Genomic DNA, 25,472 nt, shown 5'->3' with positions numbered 1-25,472 from the left:
CTATTCGTGTGGGACTCTTGTTTGTTTGTCTCAGCGTAAAGAACAACCGACTGAATTTTGCATTATTTGGCCCAGACAAAAAAATACAACGGTTATAGAGTGAATAAGGTGTAGTTAAAAGACGATTTTGCTTGGTTACAGTTTCCTGCACTTATTTGCTATTGTGAGTGTTATCTCTAATACATGTGCTGATCGATGTAGGTGCATCCGTGCATGTTATATATAATGCTCTCTATCCCTTTACCGTTCCTTTGTTTATTGTTTGGCATTGTTATTGTACCTTATGTATGTTTGTTGATACTCAATAAGGATTCATGTTCAGAGTGCAAGTTTAAATGTTAACGATTTTATACTATCTACTTAATGAATATTGAGTGTTCATGACTACTTTATGAACGCAAACTTGTATGAAGCTCAAGTTAGAAAATACATGTCATGAAATGAGAATTCATCATTCATTATACATCATACATCATACATGATGCACGACATTTGATCTAACTCATGCTCATTAATTATCATGATCAGGCTCTTATAAAATTATTATTATATATCATATTTCTTTTACTTTAGTTATTTCATTAATTTCTTACCCTCATTACCTTGTCGTTTGTCATAAAAACATTTATGCTTCAATTCGAGTTAACAAATTAACCAGGTTCGATTAGACGACGATATCAGCAAGGAACGAAGCAACTATTATTTTTTTGTTCTGTTACAAAAAAAAAAACTATTATTTTTTTGTTTATATTAATAAGAACAAGTCAGTTCTCATAATGGTTTGTCGACAGAAAAACAAAATGGCTGCCCCGTTAAAAGCATGCATGACCCAAACAAAAACTACAACATGTCCATAATAACCTCTGAAGAAGCTATACCTTATTAGAAGAAAGAGTTGGTAAACTTCTAGTCACATGTTATTCACCGTACTCAGCTATGACCACAACCTAGCTAGTTTCTCGACCCAAACTCATCAAATTCCACATACCATACAATAGTTACAAAGTTAAATGAAGATCGATAACTTAGCACACTATATCAGAGTAGTTCTCGAGGCAAAACAAGAATGGGCGGATAAATATCCAATTGGTTCAATACACCTAATCTCCCTAGCTGACATTTCTAAGCTTATTAGAGAATGCCCAATTTATACCATCCAAAATAAGAAAATGAAAAAAACTAGCTTATCTACCCAAAAAAATAAAATAATAGTTAATTTCGCAAACACTAGAGACAAATTCTATTTTTCAAAAAATAAAAGAAAATTCCCATAAAAAGAAAATTCCATGTAAGAAGAACGGATCCAAATGAAAAAATATTACTATTATATATCTCATAGTTGTATAAAGAAAAAGTTTGATAAATAGTTAATAAATAAATAAATAAATAAAAAGAGAAAAAAAAAAAGAAAAAAAAAAGCGGGAGGGGATGGAGCGGAGCACATGAGGTAAAAGGCAAGAAGATGGCAGAGGGAAGATCAGAGAAAGGATCTGCCCTCTATTTTGACAACTCATATGTCATGTCTTTTCATTTCTCTTTTTTTATCTTTTTTTTTTATCTTTTCTTTTTTTTTCTTAGACACTCTTTTCTCTGATTCCATCAGCATTTAATTTTTTAATTTTTTTTTACTGTCTTTGCTCTGTTTCACATTCTATATTTTATACTCTTCTAGACTTCTTCTAGTGTTTCATTAAATCATTCTTTTTCCTTCCAAGAATCAAAAAAAAATTATACAGTAATATTTACATATCATTACTACTTAGGTCGCGACTCATGACTCATGAGAGACATGCAATAATATGAAGGATGGTTAATGTATGTGGATCCATTACAAATATTTATTGGATGTTGACCAGAGATTAAATGGGCAAAATTATCGGATCAATTGTTGAGGTCCTAAGTTTACAAAACTATCCACCATTAGGGAGACCAATTCACATCAGAGACTAGATTCGATAACTTATGTGTTCATAATCTCGGATCGTGTATTGCTAGCAATTCTGGAAAAGAAAGTGCATATGGTTAATCATAGTGGTCTTACTTACCGATTCGCAACTGGAAAACATGTCCCTAACTCGAACACTAAAAGTTCTATCAAAATTTTGAAAGTAAAAACACAATATATTGGCAAACAAACGGTTCAAGTAAATCAATCATATATAGTACACATCCATGTAAATTCTTTTTTTTTTTTTGCATCATATTACAAAGCAGGCCCATCCAAGGCCCACCACTAGTCTCCTATCAAACATACTTTTCTTGTCTTTGGTTTGTATAAATCAACCTACCATGTTGGCTGTTCTCTCATCTGTCTAATATATGTAAAAAGATCACTACCACATAGTATAGTTTCTTTGATAGTGTTATTTTGTGAGTAACGTATGTATTAAGTTTGATCAGCATCTTTAAAAAAATTGATAATCAGTGACCAACCTTTTCATTTTTTGAGTCATGTACACACTTAAAGTTTTATATCTTTATTTAGATGATTTAGAAAACCAAAATCATGCAATAAAGAAACGTGGATTGTTAATTAGTTGAATTTTGCAGATACTTTTAAAGTAGTTAAAAGAAAGAAAAAAAAGAGTTTTCCAGCTTAAAATAACTATTTTGCAAATTTCTTATTATTTAAAAAACAAAACAGAGAATAATAGTACTGAGTAGTATTGACTTAACTTAATAGTGTTGAGTAATTGCTACAACGATTTCGAAATTCCTTCCTTTTGAACTATACATTTGAGCAACTCTCTCTGAAAATGTCCAAAGGAATTATTAGTATAATAGTAATACACAATATGGCTATTTAAAACAATAACTTCACTATTAGAATGGGGTTGCCAAATTTGTTGAAAGGTAAAAGATACTCGAGGGGGGATGATAATGATAGAGGGAGTGAGAGAGAGGGAGAGTGAGACTTAGCTAGTAGAGGCAATAATAATAAAAGAGTGAAAGTTGTGTCTGCCTGATTATAGGAGTCTGAGAGAATACTAACATACGCGCATGTACAGAAAACTGTGGGTGCGCATGGTAGCAAGAAAAAACCGAAGGTGAGTGAGAGAGGGAGAGTGAGTAGTGGTAGTCGGATGTGATGGAACAAAGGGAAAAAGTATGTATTGGTAGGCCTCTCACTCTCTATTAGGGTGAGAAAGGGGACCATTTACACACTTACAATGCTTTTCCCCCTTCAGAAAGATACCATTCCCATTTTCTCATACGTGTTCTCTTCCCTAATTACTCTCTCACTCATACGTCTAATCCCAATTTTAAACCAATAGAAAACTCATATCAAGAACATACATAAATCGTCTATATACATTCAAGAACATACTTGATCTTTGCACAAAACCAAAAAATTTCATTACTAACTTTACTAATGTATTATAGAACCAAAAACACATAGTTATAGTTACATGTGATGTTAATATATTATCTTTCGCATTTTCATTAGTTTTTTGCGAAAATATTCATTTTCTATGTTTTACCTTAGTAATATACTGTTTTAAGATATAAAGCTTGGAATATAAAAACCTAATTAAGGAACCTAACTGTTAATCATTTTATGGTATTATAATTGTGTTTATCCTTGTGGCTTTAGTGGAAATTTTAACTCAAATTGGAGAAAAACCTTCTAAAATGTTTTGAGTGGATCAAAAAGTTTTATATAAATGGAGCTTTATTTTTTTCTCTGGTTCTTCTATCATTGTTCGAAGTGACGATTAACAATTTTAAATAAGTTATTAATTTTCTGTTACAAAAAAAAAACAATTTTAAATAAGTTTTTTCTGAAATATCAAACTACAAAATTAATATAAAGAGATATAAAAACACAAATATTTTCAGCCACTAAAGTACAACTCACTTTTTGGCGATTTTTTTGGCTTCTAAACTGAAAGCATCTAATATCAATATTCGATTTTGTAACTTAAGATTATAATTGGATTGAAATGAAATATTGAGATCCCAATGTGATATGATTTTTGACGCACAAACAAATAAATAGATAAATAAATAAATAAATATTGGTGTAAGTAATGTAATGGCAACAAACAACGAACTTATGGAATTACAACTTTTTACCTCCACGCGCCACTGTCAGAGTTTTGTTTTTCCCCCACTTGTGTGAAAAAAGGGAAAAACGTCTGTGTCTCAGTCGGTAAACTTTTTTTTTCCTCTTTTATTTATTTATTTTATTTTATTTTATATAAAAAACAATAATTTTGCCGTCTCTGTGGTCTAATCGTGTACGTTCGTCGCCTGGTTTTAAAAGCCTCTCTCACTTTGGTCTTTTCGTTTTTCTCTCTTCCATTTTTTTCTCCAACTAGAAAAAACACAAAAAAAAAAAAAAAAGTGAAAGAAACCAAGCAAATCTCTGTGTGTGTGTGTGTGTGTGATGGAAGTTGCTTTAGAGTTTGGGATTGTCTTCCTTTTCAATATTATTTGGTGAGCACTTCATTTTTTTTTAATAATTATTTTACTCTTTACATAATTCAACTCTCTTATCTTCTTCTTAACAGGGGTATGCTAATAGTGTGTTTTGGGGTCAGCATTAATTTCCCCTGTTTCGTTTCCAGACGATTACTTTTGTATAGTTATGAACTGATCATTCCCTAGTTTTTGCTTATAACCCTTTCTCAAAGTTTTGTCATTTTCATTTTCTTGGAGATTCTTGGTTTCGTTCAGAGTTTTAGACTTTCTGATCCCAAAATTGGAGTTTCTAAGTTTAGAAAGTTAGTGTCAGATCTTGTAGATGTGTGCTTTTGGTCTTGTAAGAGGTTAAAAATTTGTGGTAATTTATTTATGAAAAATAATGGTTGGTTTTGAAATTGGAGCAGATGAAGAAGGATGGTGAGATGGGAAGAAGTGATGTCAGGAGGAGTAGGAGATGAAAGAGAGGCAACGTTGGAGTGGTGAAGAAGATGCATTGTTACGTGCTTATGTTAGACAGTTTGGTCCGAGAGAATGGCATCTTGTGTCTGAGCGTATGAACAGACCTTTGAACCGTGACGCCAAGTCTTGTTTGGAGCGATGGAAGAATTATCTTAAGCCAGGGATCAAGAAAGGTTCTTTGACTGAGGAAGAGCAGAGGCTTGTCATCCGTCTTCAGGAGAAACACGGCAACAAGTGGAAGAAGATTGCTTCGGAGGTTCCCGGGAGGACTGCCAAGCGTTTAGGCAAGTGGTGGGAAGTCTTCAAGGAGAAGCAACAGAGAGAAGAGAAAGAGAGTAACAAGAGAGTTGAGCCTATTGACGAGAGCAAGTACGATCGGATTCTTGAGAGTTTCGCTGAGAAGCTTGTCAAAGAGCGTTCTAACGTTGTCCCTGCTGCTGCTGCCGCCGCTGCCACTGTGGTGATGGCTAATTCTAATGGAGGGTTTCTACATTCTGATCAGCAAGTTCAGCCTCCTAACCCGGTGATCCCTCCTTGGTTAGCTAATCCTAACAATGGGAACAATGTTGTCGTAAGACCTCCATCCGTGACTTTAACTTTATCTCCTTCCACCCTGGCTGCAGCCGCACCTCAACCGCCAATCCCGTGGCTGCAGCAGCAGCAGCCCGAGAGAGCAGAGAGCGGTCCAGGGGGACTTGTGTTAGGGAGTATGATGCCGTCTTGTAGCGGGAGTAGCGAGGGTGTGTTCTTGTCAGAGCTTGTGGAATGTTGTAGAGAGTTGGAGGAAGGGCATAGAGCTTGGGCGGACCATAAGAAGGAGGCCGCATGGAGGCTAAGGCGGCTGGAGCTGCAGCTTGAGTCAGAGAAGACGTGTAGACAAAGGGAGAAGATGGAGGAGATTGAGGCTAAGATGAAAGCTCTGAGGGAAGAGCAGAAGAGCGCAATGGAGAAGATCGAAGGAGAGTACAGAGAACAGCTCGTTGGTTTGAGGAGAGACGCTGAGGCCAAAGACCAGAAACTGGCAGATCAATGGACCTCTAAACATATTAGACTCACCAAATTTCTTGAACAGAACATGGGTTGCAGATTAGACCGCCCTTAAACTGCTTCCTAAGCTCTTTGTTGTCATGTAATGTAAGCTTTTTGTTTTGGTTTTCTTTTTTTTCTTTCTTTGATCATTTGGTGTCTCCAGTGTTTAGTCAGACTTCTGGGTTCTTTAACTCAGCTTTGTATTTGTTTCTTGGCTTCTCTCATCTTACCTTTGTTCCACTTTACCACTTCTGTTTTATGTATGGCTTTGTTTTCTCAAGCTTGGTGTTGAACTTAGTCAGCTGCAACACTTTTCCATCGTTTATAAATAAATTTGATACTAGTATATAAGTTTTACATATGTATATTAAACTAGGTTACGTAGAACGGTAGAAGATTGGAAACAAATTGTTACATAATTATAACGAAAGAGGAAGAGGTGTGTACTTATTCACCCAAAAACACAGTTGCATTAGACTTTAACCATACTACAAACAGATTACCATAAATCCTTGAAAATGTATTTGGCATGAATTCCAAAACATAAAAGAACAAAAACAAAGAGCAGAATAATGGAAGATTAATAACCCAGCTTGAGGAATGGTCGGATAAACCCCGGCGGTGCTTCGTCTCTGAAAAATGATCAACTTCGAACTCAGAAGCATTTCCTGTGAACAATTGATGGACCTGACTCGTCGTACTCTGCCTTTGCGATCCACATCTGCACAAGTTAAAACATCGTTTGAGTTAGTATAACAAGAGAGATGAGAATTAAAATTTAGGCAGTTTTAGATGAAGGAATGATGGGACTGTGTGTACCTGCTGGAAGGTACTGAGGGAGGCCAAGATGGAGCCTCCAATCCAGACAGAGTACTTCCTCTCCGGAGGGGCAACAACTTTGATCTTCATGCTGCTTGGAGCCAAAGCAGTGATCTCTTTGCTCATTCTGTCGGCGATTCCCGGGAACATTGTAGTTCCACCACTGAGCACAATGTTGCCGTACAAGTCCTTTCTGATGTCGACATCACACTTCATTATGGAGTTATAGGTGGTTTCATGGATACCAGCATTCTCCATACCAATCATAGATGGCTGGTAAAGAACCTCAGGGCAACGGAATCGCTCAGATCCAATGGTGATCACTTGCCCATCAGGTAGCTCATAGTTCTTCTCAACAGCTGAGCTTGTTTTGGCTGTCTCGAGCTCCTGCTCGTAGTCAAGAGCAATGTAGCAAAGCTTCTCCTTAATGTCTCTGACAATTTCACGCTCTGCTGTGGTGGTGAAAGAGTAACCACGCTCGGTTAGGATCTTCATCAGCGCATCAGTGAGGTCACGACCAGCAAGATCAAGACGAAGGATCGCATGTGGAAGGGCATAACCCTCATAGATAGGAACAGTGTGGCTCACACCATCTCCAGAGTCGAGCACAATACCTACACATCCATAATTTGAAAGGCTTTACACTTTGAAGGGCAAAATGTACAAAGAATCAAGCTTTATACCATAAGAACACAAGAGGGATTCACTCACCGGTTGTACGACCACTAGCGTAAAGAGAAAGAACAGCCTGAATAGCCACATACATAGCCGGGGCATTAAAAGTCTCAAACATGATCTGAGTCATCTTCTCACGATTAGCTTTGGGGTTAAGCGGGGCCTCAGTGAGTAGGATTGGATGCTCCTCAGGAGCAACACGTAGCTCATTGTAGAAAGTGTGATGCCAAATCTTCTCCATGTCATCCCAATTGTTAACAATGCCATGCTCAATCGGGTACTTGAGAGTTAGAATACCACGTTTCGACTGAGCCTCATCGCCAACGTAAGCATCCTTTTGCCCCATCCCAACCATCACTCCGGTGTGACGAGGACGACCCACAATACTAGGAAACACAGCTCGAGGCGCATCATCCCCAGCAAAACCAGCCTACTCAATACAAAAGCAACATAACCTTAAAACAATAACCAAAGGCTACATTTTCCAAACAAGGATCATCAACAAGGTGAAAAAAAACAGAGAGAAAGAATAAATGACACACCTTAACCATTCCAGTTCCATTGTCGCAAACAAGAGGTTGAATGTCTTCACCATCAGCCATTTCTTCTACCTTTCTACATACCAAAACACATAAGATTTTTTTAAAGATACAAATTTTTAATCACCAATTCAGATATGAGGAAACAACAATACAAAGGCCAATCCTTTTTCCAACGACAAATCAATAGAAAAAAAGAAAAATCAAACCTTAAATGAAGAAGAACAACAAGGATATTATAGATCCTTCCCCAGAATCAAGTTACAATATTATAAAATTCAACCAGAAAATAATTGTTTAAAAAAAAAAAAAAACATTTGAAAACATTAGTCGCGGTTGAGAGAATTGTTCGATTAAACAAATAACACAAAAATGGTGAGATGAACATACGCATGATTAAAATCGATTAAGCACAAGGATGATAGTAATAAGACCCAGATCCAATCAAACAACAACGACGATATGTATGCAAAATCGATGATTTGGTATATTAAAAAACAAAATTAACATAATTCTTGGGAGTTTTCGAAAATCAGAGTAAAGGGTCTCAAAAATTACCTGAAAAATTACGAAAAAAAGAAAACTTGGAATCGGCTGGAGAATGGAAGGGAAGAAGAAGAAACAGAAAGAAAAAAAAGGCAAAGGAAGGAAGGAGAAGAGGAGGAAGGAACGAATGGAGAAGAGTTAAAAAAAAACTAAAAACGGGTCCAAAGGCTTCGACTTCGGCTCACCTTGTTTTCCGGTTCTAAATACTTCATTTCAAATCCAATCCCCCAAAACTAAATATATTTTCTGAAATGACTTTTTTACCCCTTTAGCTTTTCCAAAGTTTAACACTTATCAAATAACCCAAAACACACACAGCTTTTACCACATTTTACTCTCACAAACCAGTAAATATTTATTACATAAAGTATATTTTCATATTTAGTAACTCATATGATTAAGTTTTTGATAAGATTTTGACAAATGTAACAAATTATAAATTTTGAAATAAAACTTTCAAATTTAGATTTTGACAGGTGTAAGTGAAAAATTTTAAATCTAAAATATATACTTAGATTCAAAGGAAATGCAAAGAATTATCTCTTTTCTTTTAAATGAATTTAAATAAATTATGCAATCAATTCCTAATCTTAGAAAGATCATGGAAAAATTCAATTTATTTTAATATACAATTAACTAAAATTTCTGAAAGTAAAAGAATTAATTTTTAAATAGAATAAAAAATGGAAATTAATATAGTAAAATACTAAATTAATAATAATTCAATTACTATTTGGTAAATATATACCAAAAAATGAAATAACACCCACAATAAAGAATTTATTAAATTATTTTACAATACAAAACTTTATGATTTGAAATTAGTAAATAACATAACTGTGAATCATGATATATATATATATATGTCACTCACTGAATCATATTTTAACACATGTAAACCTTGAAATTTTTTTTTTTGGATAAATTTTGTATGTGTTAATGGGTCGAGAAAATTTGACATGTATAAAAATAAATATTTGCAAACATAGAACAAAAATTATTTAAAAAATAAAAAATAAAAAAACCAAAAAAAAATATAAGAAAATTAAAGAATCAAAATATGTAATTAGTGTTTTTTTAAGTTTTCTATTGGGGATGTTTTGATAGCTTATTCAAATGTTATTTTATATCTAGCATATCAGGATAATTAACACAAATTTATTGTTATAGTTTAGCCCTTATTGGTAAAAATGATGAATAGGAATAGCAGTAACTCCTATGTTTCGGGTGAAATTTTTTCATGGGCCTAGTAACCCAAAGTAGACATTACTTCCTAATGGGCCTATCATATATGTTTAGTCCATTGAACTCAATATTATATATATATATATATATTTGCTTTTAAATTTTTGTATGTTTTGTAAACTATTGCAACTTTTGTTTGTGAATTGTGACGAATACGTGATAACAACAACATTTGCAACTATGTTAATAACGCCCAGCATATAATTTGGCGTATAAGCATTTTTACTTCCACTAAGAACTCTAAATTCTCCAACATGCTCACATTGAATCAATTTGGTAATGGAACTATCAATAATGAACATTTTGTTTTTGGATTTAGACCTGTAATTAATTTAACATTGCTGATAAGAGAAGAGTTTATAAGGTTTATACAATTATTATGCCTTTGGTGTGGAGTAGCGAGGCCTTTAAGCTGTAACTAAACGAGACATTCCAACACAGAAGAATAAGAAAGTTAAAGAGAATTTTCAGCTTTCACAAATGAAGAGAAGTACTCTTCCATCAATACTTCTTTAGAGATCGATGGTTCCAACTTCCAAGCGTACGTGTACCTAACGTCATTTTCACCATCGCCAACAATTAGTTTCAAAGGTCATCACTGACACTTTTTAATGTTCCATGCTCGTCATATACATAACCTATGCTTTCGTAATTTGGTACCAGTAAGTACATGCGATTTTTATGTTTTTAAAGTGAAAATAAATATCATGAAATTCAACAATAATGTCTATTTTAAAAGAAAAATAATAGAAAAACAAAAACAAATAGAGAAGAAAACTTTCTTACATTCAGCTATATATCGTTCTTCTCAATTTTCACTCTTCGACATTCCAATTTTGTATTGTATTTCAGTATTTTGTAGCCTAGTAGTTTTGTTACTACTAGCTACAATACTTAGTATGAGTTTTTTTATTTATTTTATATACATACATGATATGACTGCGTGTATCTATAGTATATACTGTGTTAATATGGTTTTTAATTCTTATCCAAATGTTTTAGAAAAAAAAATCATAAAAATATATTATTCCTATTTGAATTTTCTTATGTGTATAAGAAAGTAATTAGATATATATCTAAACAGGACGCATATCTCATAGAAGTAATAAATTCTCTAAAACAAGTTGGGTCTCCTTATAAATTATACTCACAAGTTATTAGCAATATTAATAAGAAGAGTAATTAGGTGGTAATTAACAAATACTATGCCAAAAAATTAATAAAGTCTTAACGGCAACAAATATTTTTATTCAGGAGGAAGCAGAAAAAGCGCACATGGAGTTTGGAAACGTAAAGGCAGACGTCAATTTTGGTGCTTAACTTGCGAGAAGCAGAAAGGCATCGAGCCATCATTTTTTTACTTTATTCGACGATATATATTATGATTATAATTACGATGATAAATGTATATATAATACGATAATAACGGTAAGGTCTTTCCCTACCTTCTGAATGAATCAGAGGGTTTTGGTTACGTTATGTATGCCTTTAGACTCTCTCTCCCTCCTTCTTACCAGTTACCACAACCAACAATAATACCACAATAAACTCGCTCCAATCTTTACGACTCTCTAAATAAACAAACCTGACAAAAGATAAAAAACAAATAAAAGCTGACAATTTTCTTGATTTATATTCTTTACCACGTTGGATCTATCTACATCCATCAATCATTATTTCTTCTTCTTCTCATTCTTCTCATTCTCTCTTCTCTCTATCTCTTCTCTCTCTCTTCTCTCTAGCTAGAACAAGAGTTGTGCATTTCTTGATGAGTATATCGGAGACGATCTTGATGAGAGAGGAAGAGGTAACGTTAGGTGGTGTTACGGAGACGAGAGAAGATCACGAACGTTCGGACAAGAAATCTGTGTTGGACATTTGTCGGAAAAGGAAGAGATCATCCGATGATGAAGGAGAAGAAGTTGTGGAGGAAGATAATGACGGATTCAAAACACCGACCCGTCCGGAGAATAGAATCCCTAAGGTCAGAGAATGTCCACCGGCGCCGAGGAAACGGGAGTATTCTTATTCGTCGGAGATTATTAGAGCTAAAGCGATGTATTGCCGGAGACGGTTGAGTTTCTTGCCGGAAGATGACGTGTCCTCGTTTATAACGGATTTGCAGTGGAGGACGACCACTATGACGATCAAGAAATAAAGATTAAAGACGAGACAAATAAATATATTTTTAACCTTTTTAGGTTTTTTTTTGTTTTTTTTTATTTTCTATGAACCATATTTTTAGGTCACGTTTGGAAAATATCTGAATTTTTTTCTCTTTCTTTCACAAATAGACAAAACAAAACAAAAATACTCGATTAGATTAATGGTGTTTTGTTATAAAGAGTTTCGGATCATATAGAGATTTTTTCGTTTCAAGATGATGATTGATTATTTGTCCATTGTTAGTTTTTTCTTCTTTTTTAATATGGATGATTCTCTTATGTGTTTTATATTATTTTTTAACTGTGGTTAGTAAAAGGATACACAATTAGCTATGTTGACGAAACTGAAATATTGTTTCTTCATGATCTTTTATATAAAACTCCAATATTACTAGTATGACACGAGGGTTCAACATTAGTTAAGTGTAATATTCAATACGTATCAGTCAACCAGCAAGCTTGTGAAATGGGTAAGCTACATTGTACAGAGAATTGTTGACAATTGTATAATGTACACTTGTTTACTAATATTCATTCACTCACAAACGAAGGAAGATGACATCGTAAAGTTAAAGAGTACGCAAAAGAGAGTGAGAGAGAGAGAGAAGAAAAGTGAAAAAAAGGGAGAGAAACATGAAGAAGAAGACAGGACAGGACAAGAAAAGAGAGATTGGGATACATATATAGAATTTTTGTAAACGCTTTTAGGGGTCGAGACCTTATTTAAGTTCATTCGACTTGTAAAGTTGGCAACATCCAATGCTAATTTACTAGAAAAAGGCTACAAGATATAACTCCTCCTTAAGCTTCTTCCTTTTTCTTATGGATCTTCAAAATCCTCTTTTCTTTTCTCAATATTTTTATTTCTTTCTTTTGTTGCCGTTATGTTCGTTTCGTCTGTGTTACTCTCTTTATTTCTTTTTATTATGTGGCTTTCGGTTTTGTTGACCTGTCTCTTAATTTGTTAATTAATTGACCATTAATTATTATAATTTGATTGCAGCTTCAATGAAACGTTATGTGGTATCTCACTCAACAACAACGAAAAATAATAGTACGGGAAAGATTCATACCAAAAAGAGAGAGTACGTATAATATGGTAAGGAGATTGTAATTAAAGTTCACACGAAAATATAAACTAGAATATTCATTCGAAATATATTGTTTTCTTACAACAGTCTTCCATCAAATTTTTTATCATGAGATCATCTGAAACAATAGATTTTGTAATCGGCTCTTTTTATACAATATAACAATAGCTACTATATATATATATTGAACGGAAATGGAACCATCTGATTCTCAGAGTCTAGCCATCAACCATTCTTGCTTCACTACTATGCTTTAAGTTTATACTTAGTGATTTTTCTTTGTAATCATAAAAATAGTCCATATTATTGTATGTAGGATTATTCACTGAAAGCTTAGGTAAGAAAAAGATTTGATGAGGTCTTTGATGGTTTTAGAGAAGATATGACAAATGCATTAAGCTCAGTAGCTCACTAAAATAAACCAAACGATTATATAATGATCCCTAACTTATATTGAATTTGTTATAAAAGTAATGACAAGGGGACGATATATATATCCATGGTGCTTGATTTTAGCTAGAGAAGCATTTTCAAATGTAAAGCTGGCTTATATGGTACTTCAGATTTTTATTTGTTGTCTGAAAACCTATGTCTGCTGACACCCAAACTCATCCAATTAATGCATGGTCAAATAATGCATGATATATATATATTCGGATCGGAAGGAAACAAACAAAGTTGCAAGGTTTATGAAACAACAAATAGATTAAATAAATCATTGTGAAAAGTGTGAAAACTGAATATAACACTGGACCAATGACCTAATTTCCATATTGATGATGATCATCCATGATTATTCCCACAAAAGAAATGGTTGGTAAATATTTAGGATTACGATTATGAATCTTAACTCAGTCATCTTCCTACGTAGCTTGAGACATCTTCTTACGGAGGTTAGCTTGAGGCATCTTCTCACGGTTAGCTACCTTTCGGGTTAAGCGGTTCCACATATATAAAATTATATATGTGGAGTTCGTAAGTTGTGACATGCGAGATATCCATATTTCTTACTTTTACTGTTCTTAGTTTACATACGTTAGTGTATATAAATCCCCTAATAAGAGTTTAAGCTAAAAAACTAAGAAAAATTAAGAAAAACAGAAAAATGTCTCTGGTACTTAGACCATCCACAATGGGAGAGACCCATTGTGGGTTCTTTACAATATTTATATTATAAATTTTGAAACTTTTGAGATGAAGAGTTTGTGATGGGGTTTTTAAATTTATTGTGCTACAATGGTAAGAACTTTTAGGTTCTTTAAATTTTATTTTAAATTTTATTATTTTATTATTTCTTAAACTTTTTTCTAAAACTTTTCTCCCAATTTCACAAAACACAAACAATCATCACACAGATTATAAAACTCTTCTCTATGAACTCCTTCCAGTGATGAATGATGATCAAATAATGTGAAGATGTCAACAACTGCAAAAAGTAGCAGTCACCATTCTACAAGAGAGTTCGGTAGTTTATTCCACATGGACAGTTGATCTCAACCCAGTGTCTCAACCACAAACGCTTCACCCACTTTATCCACCTTCACACCTTTACAGTCTTTCTGTTGCTCCTCTTGTACTACCTCATCTTGTGCCTGCAGCAGCGCAATAAAACAACCATTGAACTTCTTGAATTGATTGTGTCTTAAACTTACACATAAAGACAATACAAAGTTCAAAATACTATAAGACAATACCTTAATCGTAAACTAACACATAAAGACAATAAAAAGTCTCCTTAAACATTAGAACATACATAAGCCGAAATAAAATACAAAGAACAAACACAAGCAACATACAAACAGAAACATGTTTCTAAACATCCAACAAAAACATGTTTCTAAACATCCAACAAAAACATGTTTGATATCTCTATGCATGATCCCGGAACAAGAAGGCCCATTCAACACTATATCATTCAACACATTCACAACAGACACATTCAACACTATCATCACGGATTCTGAAACAGTTTCAGTGCCCATACTCAGTGGAAGAAGACAAGGGACTCACCAACTTCAGACCAAAAAACAAACGAAAAAACATTTTGACATATATATTGTAGGGGGTTACAAAGACCCACTAACAAGGGACTGTATCGTGATTAGATGAACACAAAATTAGATATAAATACATGTTTGAAGAATCTAGTGCAGTTGGTATACCAAATCCCTAATTCAGAACGAGACACCCTAATTTGTGCTATAACTGGGTAGTAATGCAAATTGAGCTTAATCAAATCAAATTTCAGAGAATTAAAGAATCTAAGGTCGGATTGAAGAAGCTACCTTCTCCACCGAATTCTCCTTTGGCGCTTTGGTGAAGATCCGATTAATTCCCCTTTCCTCCACAGAATTGACGCCACTTCTTCCTTTCTAGGAGCAGGAAGCCCAGGAGGCGGTTTGGTGAAGAGCCGAAGAGGCCAATACGAGAGCTACAAAAACTGGCGTTCATCTTCCCGACGAAATCGCTTCGACCTCGGCCGCTAGTACCATCGATCGAAAGAGACAGAGAAAAGAGAAGAGAGAAGAGAGAAGAGAGAAATGAAACGAAAAAGTTTTTGTCGTTTGGGTTTTTTTTTCCTTAAATATTTTATACATTAGCCACTCACAAACGGCCACGTCACCGTCTCTTCAGCCAACTCAAGCCTCTCAATAGAGAGACGGTTCTCTCTAATTTACCCAATTTATGATTTAATTTTAATGTCAAAAACCTAAAGAGCTGGTGTTAAATACCCTCGTTGTGGTTGCTCTTAAACTGTCACCGTGAAAGAGGGTCTTGTCTGATTTCGTCGAGGTGTATATAAAAGACATCTTTTAGTTTTTTTATAACTTTTCTTATCTTAAAATTTTACCAAAAGCCTACCAATAATGGTGGTCTAAAACAAGTTTTTAGCAATAAAATTAGGTGGTAATAATTGATAAATACGAGTTAGAGACGAAAAATGAAAGTCATAACGGCAGATACTGTAACTGTATATACGTATTAATACTGACGCTTATACATAACTGTGCGATACTACCAAAAAAAAAAATACATAACCGTGCCAACAACGTAACATTGATTGTTGGGCCTGTGTCAAATATAAATAGGTATAAGTTTGAATTGGCTCATTTTATTAAGCCCATATTATAGCAAAACAGGCCCAATTAGTAGAAAACTTAGGGTTTCCTTTTTGTCGCCGCATATATAAAATTCCTTTCTTTTCTGGCCAAAGTTTCGTTGTTTTGCAGCGGCTGCTTCTCCTCCATTGCAGGTACGGGATTCTGATGCAAACTCTCTCTTCTTCGTTTTCATTGTTTAAGATTTTTAAAATTGATTTCTGAATCTAGACTCTGTGAACCATTGAGTTTATTGCAGGTAAAGATGACAACTCCAGCAGTGAAGACCGGTTTGTTCGTTGGATTGAACAAAGGACATGTCGTCACTAGACGTGAGCTAGCTCCTCTTCCTAATTCTCGTAAAGGGGTATCATTCTAACTTCCCTCTGATTACAAAGTTGATTGCTTTCTAATATAGGGCTTTGTGGGTTAGCTCCATTTTTTGGATTTACCGAGATGAGCTTAGAAATGCGTCACTATATTGTTTAGTGTTGATTTGATTCTTTAGTATGTCATTTTACTGGAACTGTTTGAGTCTTGAGCTGAGAAATGGTGATGTTTTGAGCATTGAGTACACTGTTAGATAGTCTTTGATTCTCTAAGTTCACGAAAGTTTCATTTTGATTTCTTTGGGATTCATTTCTCAAGAGTTCTGTTTCGACATTTTTTGTTTTTTTATAGAAAACGAGCAAGAGGACATTGTTCATCAGATCTCTGATCAGGGAAGTAGCTGGGTTTGCTCCTTATGAGAAGAGAATCACTGAGCTTCTTAAGGTTGGCAAGGACAAGCGTGCTCTTAAGGTTGCTAAGAGGAAGTTGGGTACCCACAAGAGAGCCAAGAGGAAGAGAGAGGAGATGTCTGGTGTTCTCCGTAAGATGAGGTATAATAATAACTTGAGTTTTATTTCCATTCCTCACTCATTCTCAATATAGTTTATCAATTTGCATACATATTCTTTTGGATTAAGGAGACTGTTGCATCCTTTTCATATCTAGCAATTGATTTTTAGCTGACTTGTTTGTTTTTGTCTGCTATTCGCAGGTCTGGTGGTGGTGGTGTTACTGAGAAGAAGAAGTAAACATCTTAGTCTTGTCTGTTATGGGATATTTGTTTCTTTTGGAACTCAAGTTTTGGCTTCTGTATGCCCAAAAAGCGTTTATGTGTTGTGCTTTGTTAGGGATGTGGATTAATCTTGTTTCACTCTGTTCCGTTTTTATGATGAAGCTTATTAAACTTACTATTACGTTTATGCAAATGCTTTGATTTGCTCTGTTCGATTAGGTGATACCCATTACAAAAGCAATCTCATTCGGGCCTGTAATGAATTCGTCAGAACAAGTGAGCAAATAACACTTGATTTAGTACAATACCTTATTCAGAGATGAGCCATACTCGTTCCAACATTACTCGATCCTAGATTTAGCAATTTTCCTGTTTGTTGTGTATGATAATCTAGAATTGAGAAATGTTGGACATCCACCATTATTTCAATAATCGTTGTAAGCTTTTTATGTAATCGTAAGGAGTTTTGAGATTTACTTCGAGTTGTCGATGTTGTTAAGAACTCCCATAAAGTGATTGTAAATTTCTGATAACATCTCTAAAGGTCCATCTATTTATCAGCTTACAAGTTGCAACAACGTAAAGAAACATGGGTTTTGTAAAATTTGTTATCGGATGTTTTTACTGCATTGCTGGAATATATAAACTCGGATTTACATGATGTCAAACAATAAATATAAGTTTCTCTGTTTTAGGATTTTCTGATTGCCTGAAATATAATATGATAGTTATATAAAAGAACAGAATGAATTATTGTACTGCATTATGCATGCACGGTTGTATATGAGTATAGATGTACGCTTGTGTACTTTTTCATAAAGTGTATGGCTAATAAGGAATCTCTGGTCTGAAAATGAAGAACGTGTGTGGTTGATGACAACGTCAGGAAGAAACGTCACAAGGCAATACTACTAAGAGATTATAATCCCTTCACCACTTTAGCCACATGTATGATCCTTATATGCACATCGATCAATTTTCCAACACCTAAAAGATGATAGAGACTCTAGATCCTTTATGTATATATGCACATATCTTCTGTATTTTATTTTCGATTATATGTGAGGCAACTTGGATTGACGCGAAACTTTTAGAGAATTGATGATGCTTTCAAAGTAAAACCAAAAATAATATGATTACAATTTGTTTAAATGTGAATAATTTATAACTAATAACTGATTAGTTCATATGTTCAACACCGGTGGTGGAGAATGAAATCAATGAATTCAATTTAAAATCTTTTGGTAAAAAAAAAAAAAGAAGAAGAACTTTTTGTTGTTCAAAGGTTGATTAAAAGGTCTATAATTTTTTCTGTTACGTACAAAATGAAAAGTCCATGTTACAGTTTCAATCATAAAATATCTATGAGAAACTTGTGGCATTTGCATATTACATATGTTATTGTCCAAGCCGCCATGATTTGCTCTTATCTACAAAACACGAAATATTAGTAACTCCACTACAACAACATTAAAGCAAGCGCGGCAAAAAACAAGATTTTGGACTTTTTTTACTTGCAAATGCCGAATGGGTTATTTGTTTTGTTTTCTTTTTGTTGTGTTTATTTAAATTATATGTATATCAGTGGCTACTGGCTAGTGTGTTGTCTAGACCAACAGATACGCCTGATGGCCCAAATCGATGTGACACTGTAGTGAACCATTTAGTTATGCGGTCAAATAATGGCCAAAATCGTCGAACATATGGCCAAAAATTTTGTACCACATATTATTACCCTAGCTAGTATCGAACACGGTAAGACCCTAGGGGACCTAGTGTAAGTCTTAAGATTATAAATAACAGTTAAGCGAGAGCGTGATTATAACATATGTACGTTAATTGACTAGCAAGAAATTTTTACCACATATGCTTATAAAATTTGTACCTATACCATCTAAAAATTTCGACAAATATGCATAAAAAAGTGTTTGTATACATGGAAAAAAATACAAATGAAATTATTTATGGGAAAAATGTTATTTAAATCCCGAACTTACAAATTTGGCTATTTTAATCTTGGACTTCCACGGTGGCCATTAAAATCATAGACTTCTCGTTGACGTTAATTTTAATTACTATTTTATGTTGACTGAGCCAGATTGAGCATTTTGTCAAATCAAATTCTCTAACAGATGAGTTAACAGCCGTTTAGGATCGTTAATCGATCTCTGTTAAGTCGAAAAATGAGAATCACAAAGACAAGCGACATCGATTTGAGGATTTAGGCATTTCGTTTAAGGCAGCACAACGTCACTTGTCCTTGTGATTCTCATTTTCGATCGATTAACGATCCTAAACGGTTGTTAACTCCTCTATTAGAGAATTTTATTTGACGACAAGTTCAATCTGGCTCAGTCAACAGAAGATGGTAAACTAAAAATAACATCAACGAGAAGTTTATGATTTTAATGGCCACCGTTGAAATCGAGGATTAAAATAGCCAAAATTTGTAAATTCAGGATTTAAATAACATTTTTCTCAATTATTTATACTCTTTATTTGTAGTCCCAGGGAAGTAAGTGAAAAACACATGCTGTAAAAGTGAAAGCTGCAGTAGAAGTAAGTAGTACACAAATATGCTGGTCGTCGTCTATATATGCCTAGACCTTCGCATGAATCCATACATGGATGTGCCTACATATTGTAGTATATAGTTATACACAGAAATACATACATATGATTAGGAGACAAGATTCTAACTTGGACTTCTGAGCCTACAGAAGCCTATCTATCTTGATTTATGCCTAGCTCATTGATCACTTGACACGTCATATCATTAATATTGACGAGTGATAAAATAAACATGTCTAGGTTAGTATAAATTCAATATAATAGAACTAAATTTCAAGAAAAAAAAAACTGATTTTAAGATTTTCAAAGGCCGGTAAAATATATCAAGGTACATTTACCAAAACAGTAGCGCCAAATAAAACTACATAGTACATATCCCTCAATGTGTTTTATCCACTTACATGTAAATTAAGTACGAACCTAAGTTCGAGTGATATGATGAAATTCGAGTAACCAGTGTATCAATATTTCTGATCACTTCAAAGTTCAAACGGATAGTTAAACTTTGAAATGTAAATTATGATATGAATACGATATTTGAGTTGTATATTACTAAATTGAATTAGGTGAAATTAACATATTAATTAAAATATATATATACATCTAAGTTATTGGGAGATCGATCGGGCAGGTTTTTATTATGTAGCGTAGCTTTTATAGGTTTGAATGTGCTTTATTCCATATTGATGAGCAGCCTTGGTACTTGCAAAAGCAGAACACAATCATCTAATTTAGATTCCTTTCTTTCACTGTGAACCAATCCATCCTTTTTTAAGGACCCAAAAATATTATGTGTATATAATATTCACTTTATGTCTATTCGTCTTGAATTTATCCTTTTCGAGAGGGATGACCGGATGATGAAGGACGTTCCGCAAAGGACTATAACATCAATAGTTAAAATATTATGTACGTGTTTCACTCTTTTTTTGTTTTTCAATTTTGAACTTTGTAGTAATCCATCAACTTCCAAAAGAATCCAAACTCTTTTACTCAATTACCATTATTCTGACGTAGAAATTGATGATAGGCAGGGGCAAAAAATGTAACCATGTACGTAAGTGGAACACTGGAACAAACTCTAATAATAATGACCAAATCAGTAGAGAGACTTGAGGAATAATGAGTTCTTCTTCTAAGAGAGTGAAAAAAATAAATGACGTTGCCCACAATAAACTGACAAAAAAGCAAATTTGTCGCCTAGTGAGTTGTGTACAATTGTACACGCGTTCCAAGGCGCGTCAAACTAACAAACTTAAGATTAAAAATTCTCGTCCCGACATTGATTCTCTGCTTCTGTCCTTCTTAATGTTTCGAAGTCACATGTAAGAAAAAAATTCCAGCCGGCCGTCATCTTACGATTAAATAAATTATCGTCTACGTATTTAAAATGAGATTGACAAAAATAGTAATTCACTACACTAACTGCTTTCAAACACGCTGTTAGAAGTTAGAAGATCTTCAAATCGACTTAAGTGTATCTTTAATTCTTTATTAACACAAAAAACTTATAGTATATGAAAAGCATACAACGTTTATCACACACACAAATAAAAGATTAATGTGTGTTTCACACAAACTACATCTCAATAATAGTATCATTTTGTTTGATATCAACCAAATTGTGCGCAAGAAACTGCTTTATATTGGACATAGGCACATTTAAAAAAAAAAGCTAGAATTACTAAATCTAAGATTCTTTGCTTTTAATTTGGTTTAGTCAATTCAACCCAACCCACAACGATTAGTTGCTCTTTTCGTCTCTATTCACATCTCTTTTTGTTACCCCATTATATTCAAAAAGCTTTAACCTCGAGATTTTTTATATTTATATAAAATCCTTGTAAATTATGCATTTTTGAGTAAAGTGTACCTTTGCATTATAGCCAAAAAAAAAATTGTTGAAACTGATTAGAAAATTTTGTATTAGAATTTGAAAGTAATCTTTAAAGATGTTATTCTTCTATAATGTTGTATTATTATTATAGAAACTACTACTGAAAAAGTACATACTTGATATTTAATTTTCTACGATCCAGCCATAAATCAGACAATTGATTTAGATTCTTCTATTTTTGGAATTGTGACTTCTATATTTACATGTTTAGCTAAAAAAAAAGAAAAAGAATTGTGACTTCCGCCCGAGGTAGAGATTAGAAGAACAAAATGGATACGAGACTATTTATGGTTTCATTCAAGCACACATAGATACATCTATGTTCCCTCTCCAACGATCCTTATGTTCTAGTCGTTACACATAACATAAGATGATAAGAGGAGCTGCATATATAAAATTTAAGAGTAATGGTGAGAACTTGCAGAATCAACTATATAGTTACCATTTCGAGATATGATTTATCTGGCGAGGTTTAGCACTCTATAATGACATAGAAGGTCGATACAAAATAATTCAAGCAGTTGGAAACTAGATAATAGAATCACATAAACTGATTGACTTCTTGATCCAAAAAAAAAAAAAAACTGATTTGACTTCTAAAGAGTGAAGATTTATGTTCTCTTTTGGTAGGTTCGGTTAAGACAACACAAATTTTACTAGTCACTACAAAGTTAAATAATTATTAACATCACACTAAGTAGGACAATATAATATTCACGGTGAAGACAAAAAATAATGAGAAATTAAATTAACTCGTCCAACACATCGGAATTTAAATTAAGATCGATAGATAGATCTATCTAATACATTAAGTTCATTTTGATGGTAGTAAAACTCGAAAGATAACAAGGAACAGTGACAAATAACAAAAGAACAGTCTCAAACACATCTAATAGCTTAAGCTACCTAGCTAGAGCCATAGATCGGTAACGCGGAAAGTCGTAAACAACATAACTAAACAAAAACTGAAAATAAGACAAAATTAACCAACTAACTAGTACGTAACTAGGTTTGTTTCCACCAAAGTATACCCCTCAAGTTTCCTTTTTTTTGGTGTGTGTGTGGTTGAACTCAACGAGAAGAGCCAAAAGCAGAAAGATCAGTCCAGGAAGAGCAATTACCATTGACATTAACCCATTTGTAAGGGTTATCTTCAACTTTAACCGAAGAAAACTGCGATGCCAAAGCAGAAGAGATCGATGCTGAAGTTATCCTCGGCGACTCAAAAGGGTAAAACCCATTTGAGGATGGATTAGGATTAGAAGAATCCTCCAAGTTTCCACCACCCAAACTCGGCTGATGATGATGAGACGTCGATCTCCACTCATCAACACAGCTCATAAGCGAGCCACCAGAAGTTCCCATGTGGATTGACCTCAAGTCTTGGCTCAATCCCCCATAGTTCAGCAAGCTCATGTTGTTGTCTGTTTTTGTATTATTTGTGAGATCTCCAAGATGCATATAAGTAGGATTCATTAGCCTCCCGGGAGACAAAATCTGGCTTAAGATACTCTCTTGGTTTCCTCCATAGTGGGAGGAGAGAATCGTGCTGATGGTCGATGCATTCCCGGAGGAGAAGCTGGTGTTGTTGCTAGTAGCGGTGCTGTTATTGTTACTGCTGCTTTTAGAACGCCTGTTTCTTCGGCAGCCACCGCCGACAGGGACGTTGCGGAGGGCACCGCCACGTGTCCAGTATCTCCGGCAGGTCTTGCAGAAGTGGCGTGGCTGAGTTAGGCTGTAGTTGTTGAAGTAGCAGAACTTGGTGTTGGTGGATTCGCATCTTGGACATTTCAGTGCCGCTTCGGGCAAGGCTACGTTTGCTTGTCTGGCTCTGTCCACCATGGATCCTGCTCGGATCGAGCCACCGCCTCCGCCCCCGCTCCCATTAGGCTGTGGCTGCTGTTGTTGCTGCAGCTGAGGTCGATGAACATGACCTCCGGGTGCCGAGGCTCCTTCACCATCTTGATTATAATTGTTCGGAGCCTAAAGTAACAAAATAAAAATAAAAAAGGATGAGGAATTATTAAAATTGAACAAGAATATTCAAGAACATGCTAAGCAAGAACAACTTTTTATGTCTTTTCCTTTTTCTTTTAGTTTAATTCTTCAATTAGATCATGCAAGTCTCAAAGCAAGACGAAATTTCTTATGAACCTCTTTTTTTTTTTGCTTTGAATTAAGATATATAAGCTAAGAAGTGTATATATGGAATAGTAAAGCACTTACTTGTTGCCAGTTGGATGAATCAAGATAAGCTTGGATGGAGGAGAAAACCATTGTTATTCTCTTTTGATTTTATTCTTCAAAGTTCTTAAAGTAAAGTTTTTTCTTTTCTTTTCTGTGGTGGGTGATGATGGATTAGAAATAGACTAGAGGAATCCGATCAAAGAGAAAACAAAGCCGAGAGAGAATGAGAATGAAGGGAGAGAGAAAGAGGAAGGTTGAGTGTGAGAATGAAGATGGCTTAAATTTAAAGTGGATGAACCTTTATATATATCTATGTCCATATATATGTATGTGTCATGTGTATCTATATATATATATATATTACAATAATTATGTATGGATATATAAGAATATAATTGTCATATATGTAATTATTAGGGTTTGTGTTCCATAACATATGGGGTGGGACTGACATGATTCTTTTTGTTTCTTGCTTTAGTTAGGGTTTAAATTTCTTATCACTACCTTCGTATGTGTACACGTATAATTTCTTAATTCATAAGGTTTTTATTTTTTGCCTTGTGATGGTCGTCTCGACGTCTCTTTGTTTCATAGATCCACACATGTAGACCGTGAGATATCAAAAACGCCTAACTTAGTAATATCCGTTTCATACTACTAAATGTTGTTGTCAAACTTTATTTTTATTTCAGAAAGATTTGTTTTAATGATGAAATACATATGTTTAAACAAAAATTTAATTTTCTGCCCAAAGGCAAAAACAAAAATTTAGTATTACATATCTATCTTTCAGATTATTAAATTAGAAAAGTAATCTATAGGTGTATCAATGAAGGGTTCAATAAAAAATTCAATTTACTATAAAAAAATTCAATTTACTATAAAAATCAAGTTTTATATGTATGGAACGCATGAATTACAATATAACTATCAGCTAGAGTTAATAAATAAGTTATTGAAATTATAAATATCTGTGAAAATATGATATATATAGTCTACTATACCATAGAAAATCAATTCATTAACAATTTAATAAACTTGGACTCGCTTTAGAATCCAAGATGTTAAAGAAACATTTTTCGAAAAAAAAAAAGATGTTAAAGAAACATGCATCCTACTAGTATGATTTTGTTACTCCAATCGAACAGGATTAAGTCCTTAGGTAAATGTTAACCCTTGTCCCTTAAAATAATGACCACAATTGTGATTGTTTCAGGTAAAATGATCGAAATTTCTCTGGTTAAAAGCGATTATAATGTTGATTTCTGTGTAGATTTGATCCTGAGTAGAAAATATGGAGTGAATTTAGGAGACAAAGGTGTTATGTAGACCGCATACCGAGGCGTTAGCACAATGATTATAAAAGTTCGTTGATCATATAACTAACAATTTGAAAACTTGAAAGAAATGAAAAAAAGAGATTGAAAATAGGAAAAAGTGGGTTAAAAAATGGGTGCTTTGGTCGTTGGACGACAGCCGAAGCATCGCGACCGGTCCATCATGTTCCCCTCTCTCTCTGCTTTTTTGTTGTGTGTTGGCTCTGCATGGCAATATCTTCTCGTAGAGATGTGATTGATCCTCACGCTCCCCTCGAACCGCGTGACTCTTCTTAACTCGTCGATGTTTGGGCCTTGGGACCATTTTCCGAGGTTTCTTTTGT

The 25,472-nt window shown here is 34.1% G+C and overlaps 5 protein-coding genes and 1 long non-coding RNA gene across 7 annotated transcripts; 3 read left to right on the top strand and 3 right to left on the bottom strand.

The window, feature by feature from the left end:
• Positions 1 to 4,307: 4,307 nt before the first annotated feature.
• Positions 4,308 to 6,196, top strand: LOC17889576 (transcription factor AS1). The gene is made up of 2 exons (XM_006294397.2): positions 4,308 to 4,440; positions 4,833 to 6,196. Exon 2 carries the CDS (start codon positions 4,883 to 4,885, stop codon positions 5,987 to 5,989), a length of 1,107 nt encoding a protein of 368 aa, XP_006294459.1. The 5' UTR covers positions 4,308 to 4,440; positions 4,833 to 4,882; the 3' UTR covers positions 5,990 to 6,196.
• A 115-nt stretch (positions 6,197 to 6,311) lies between these two features.
• Positions 6,312 to 8,552, bottom strand: LOC17890187 (actin-1). 2 transcript variants are annotated; one of them, XM_006294364.2, is made up of 5 exons: positions 8,508 to 8,552; positions 7,953 to 8,025; positions 7,447 to 7,840; positions 6,736 to 7,349; positions 6,312 to 6,637 (listed from the first exon to the last, which is right to left on the bottom strand). In XM_006294364.2, the coding sequence occupies exons 2-5, from the start codon at positions 8,010 to 8,012 to the stop codon at positions 6,572 to 6,574; spliced, it is 1,134 nt and encodes a 377-aa protein (XP_006294426.1). In that variant the 5' UTR covers positions 8,013 to 8,025; positions 8,508 to 8,552; the 3' UTR covers positions 6,312 to 6,571. The 2 variants fall into 2 exon arrangements, with proteins under 2 accessions (XP_006294426.1, XP_006294425.1); XM_006294363.2 differs by having other exon boundaries at positions 7,953 to 8,021; positions 8,508 to 8,543.
• Positions 8,553 to 11,015: 2,463 nt separating this feature from the next.
• Positions 11,016 to 12,066, top strand: LOC17890434 (cyclin-dependent protein kinase inhibitor SMR12). The gene is given in 3 exon segments (XM_006295148.2): positions 11,016 to 11,048; positions 11,050 to 11,145; positions 11,524 to 12,066. Coding segments are annotated over 3 exon segments (504 nt in total). The 3' UTR covers positions 11,899 to 12,066.
• Positions 12,067 to 14,304: 2,238 nt separating this feature from the next.
• LOC111831182 lies at positions 14,305 to 15,592 on the bottom strand. Its single transcript, XR_002834405.1, has 2 exons — positions 15,282 to 15,592; positions 14,305 to 14,588 (listed from the first exon to the last, which is right to left on the bottom strand). It is a non-coding gene; the product is annotated as an uncharacterized LOC111831182 (long non-coding RNA).
• Positions 15,593 to 16,195: 603 nt separating this feature from the next.
• On the top strand, positions 16,196 to 17,350 carry LOC17888640 (60S ribosomal protein L36-2). Its single transcript, XM_006295196.2, has 4 exons — positions 16,196 to 16,249; positions 16,354 to 16,461; positions 16,776 to 16,975; positions 17,137 to 17,350. The coding sequence occupies exons 2-4, from the start codon at positions 16,360 to 16,362 to the stop codon at positions 17,171 to 17,173; spliced, it is 339 nt and encodes a 112-aa protein (XP_006295258.1). The 5' UTR covers positions 16,196 to 16,249; positions 16,354 to 16,359; the 3' UTR covers positions 17,174 to 17,350.
• Positions 17,351 to 22,368: 5,018 nt separating this feature from the next.
• Positions 22,369 to 24,041, bottom strand: LOC17890199 (dof zinc finger protein DOF2.4). The gene is made up of 2 exons (XM_006294557.2): positions 23,852 to 24,041; positions 22,369 to 23,608 (listed from the first exon to the last, which is right to left on the bottom strand). Exons 1-2 carry the CDS (start codon positions 23,900 to 23,902, stop codon positions 22,697 to 22,699), a joined length of 963 nt encoding a protein of 320 aa, XP_006294619.1. The 5' UTR covers positions 23,903 to 24,041; the 3' UTR covers positions 22,369 to 22,696.
• Positions 24,042 to 25,472: the final 1,431 nt, after the last annotated feature.

This window comes from Capsella rubella, unplaced genomic scaffold, assembly GCF_000375325.1.
Source record: "Capsella rubella cultivar Monte Gargano unplaced genomic scaffold, Caprub1_0 scaffold_4, whole genome shotgun sequence".
In the NCBI taxonomy this organism is placed as follows: domain Eukaryota; kingdom Viridiplantae; phylum Streptophyta; class Magnoliopsida; order Brassicales; family Brassicaceae; genus Capsella; species Capsella rubella.
This window is presented reverse-complemented; position numbering and strand designations above follow the sequence as displayed.

What these genes read in the sequence shown, in the direction of transcription:
- LOC17889576 (XM_006294397.2), top strand. Translation starts at nt 4,883, where the DNA reads ATGAAAGAGAGGCAACGTTGGAGTGGTGAAGAAGATGCATTGTTACGT.
- LOC17890187 (XM_006294364.2), bottom strand. Translation starts at nt 8,012, where the DNA reads ATGGCTGATGGTGAAGACATTCAACCTCTTGTTTGCGACAATGGAACT. An exon ending in ATGGAACTGGAATGGTTAAG is followed by an intron (nt 7,841 to 7,952) that starts GTGTGTCATTTA and finishes TGTATTGAGTAG; the next exon opens with GCTGGTTTTGCTGGGGATGA. An exon ending in CCCTCAGTACCTTCCAGCAG is followed by an intron (nt 6,638 to 6,735) that starts GTACACACAGTC and finishes TAACTTGTGCAG; the next exon opens with ATGTGGATCGCAAAGGCAGA.
- LOC17888640 (XM_006295196.2), top strand. Translation starts at nt 16,360, where the DNA reads ATGACAACTCCAGCAGTGAAGACCGGTTTGTTCGTTGGATTGAACAAA. An exon ending in TTCCTAATTCTCGTAAAGGG is followed by an intron (nt 16,462 to 16,775) that starts GTATCATTCTAA and finishes GTTTTTTTATAG; the next exon opens with AAAACGAGCAAGAGGACATT. An exon ending in GGTGTTCTCCGTAAGATGAG is followed by an intron (nt 16,976 to 17,136) that starts GTATAATAATAA and finishes TGCTATTCGCAG; the next exon opens with GTCTGGTGGTGGTGGTGTTA.
- LOC17890199 (XM_006294557.2), bottom strand. Translation starts at nt 23,902, where the DNA reads ATGGTTTTCTCCTCCATCCAAGCTTATCTTGATTCATCCAACTGGCAA. An exon ending in ATTCATCCAACTGGCAACAA is followed by an intron (nt 23,609 to 23,851) that starts GTAAGTGCTTTA and finishes TTGTTACTTTAG; the next exon opens with GCTCCGAACAATTATAATCA.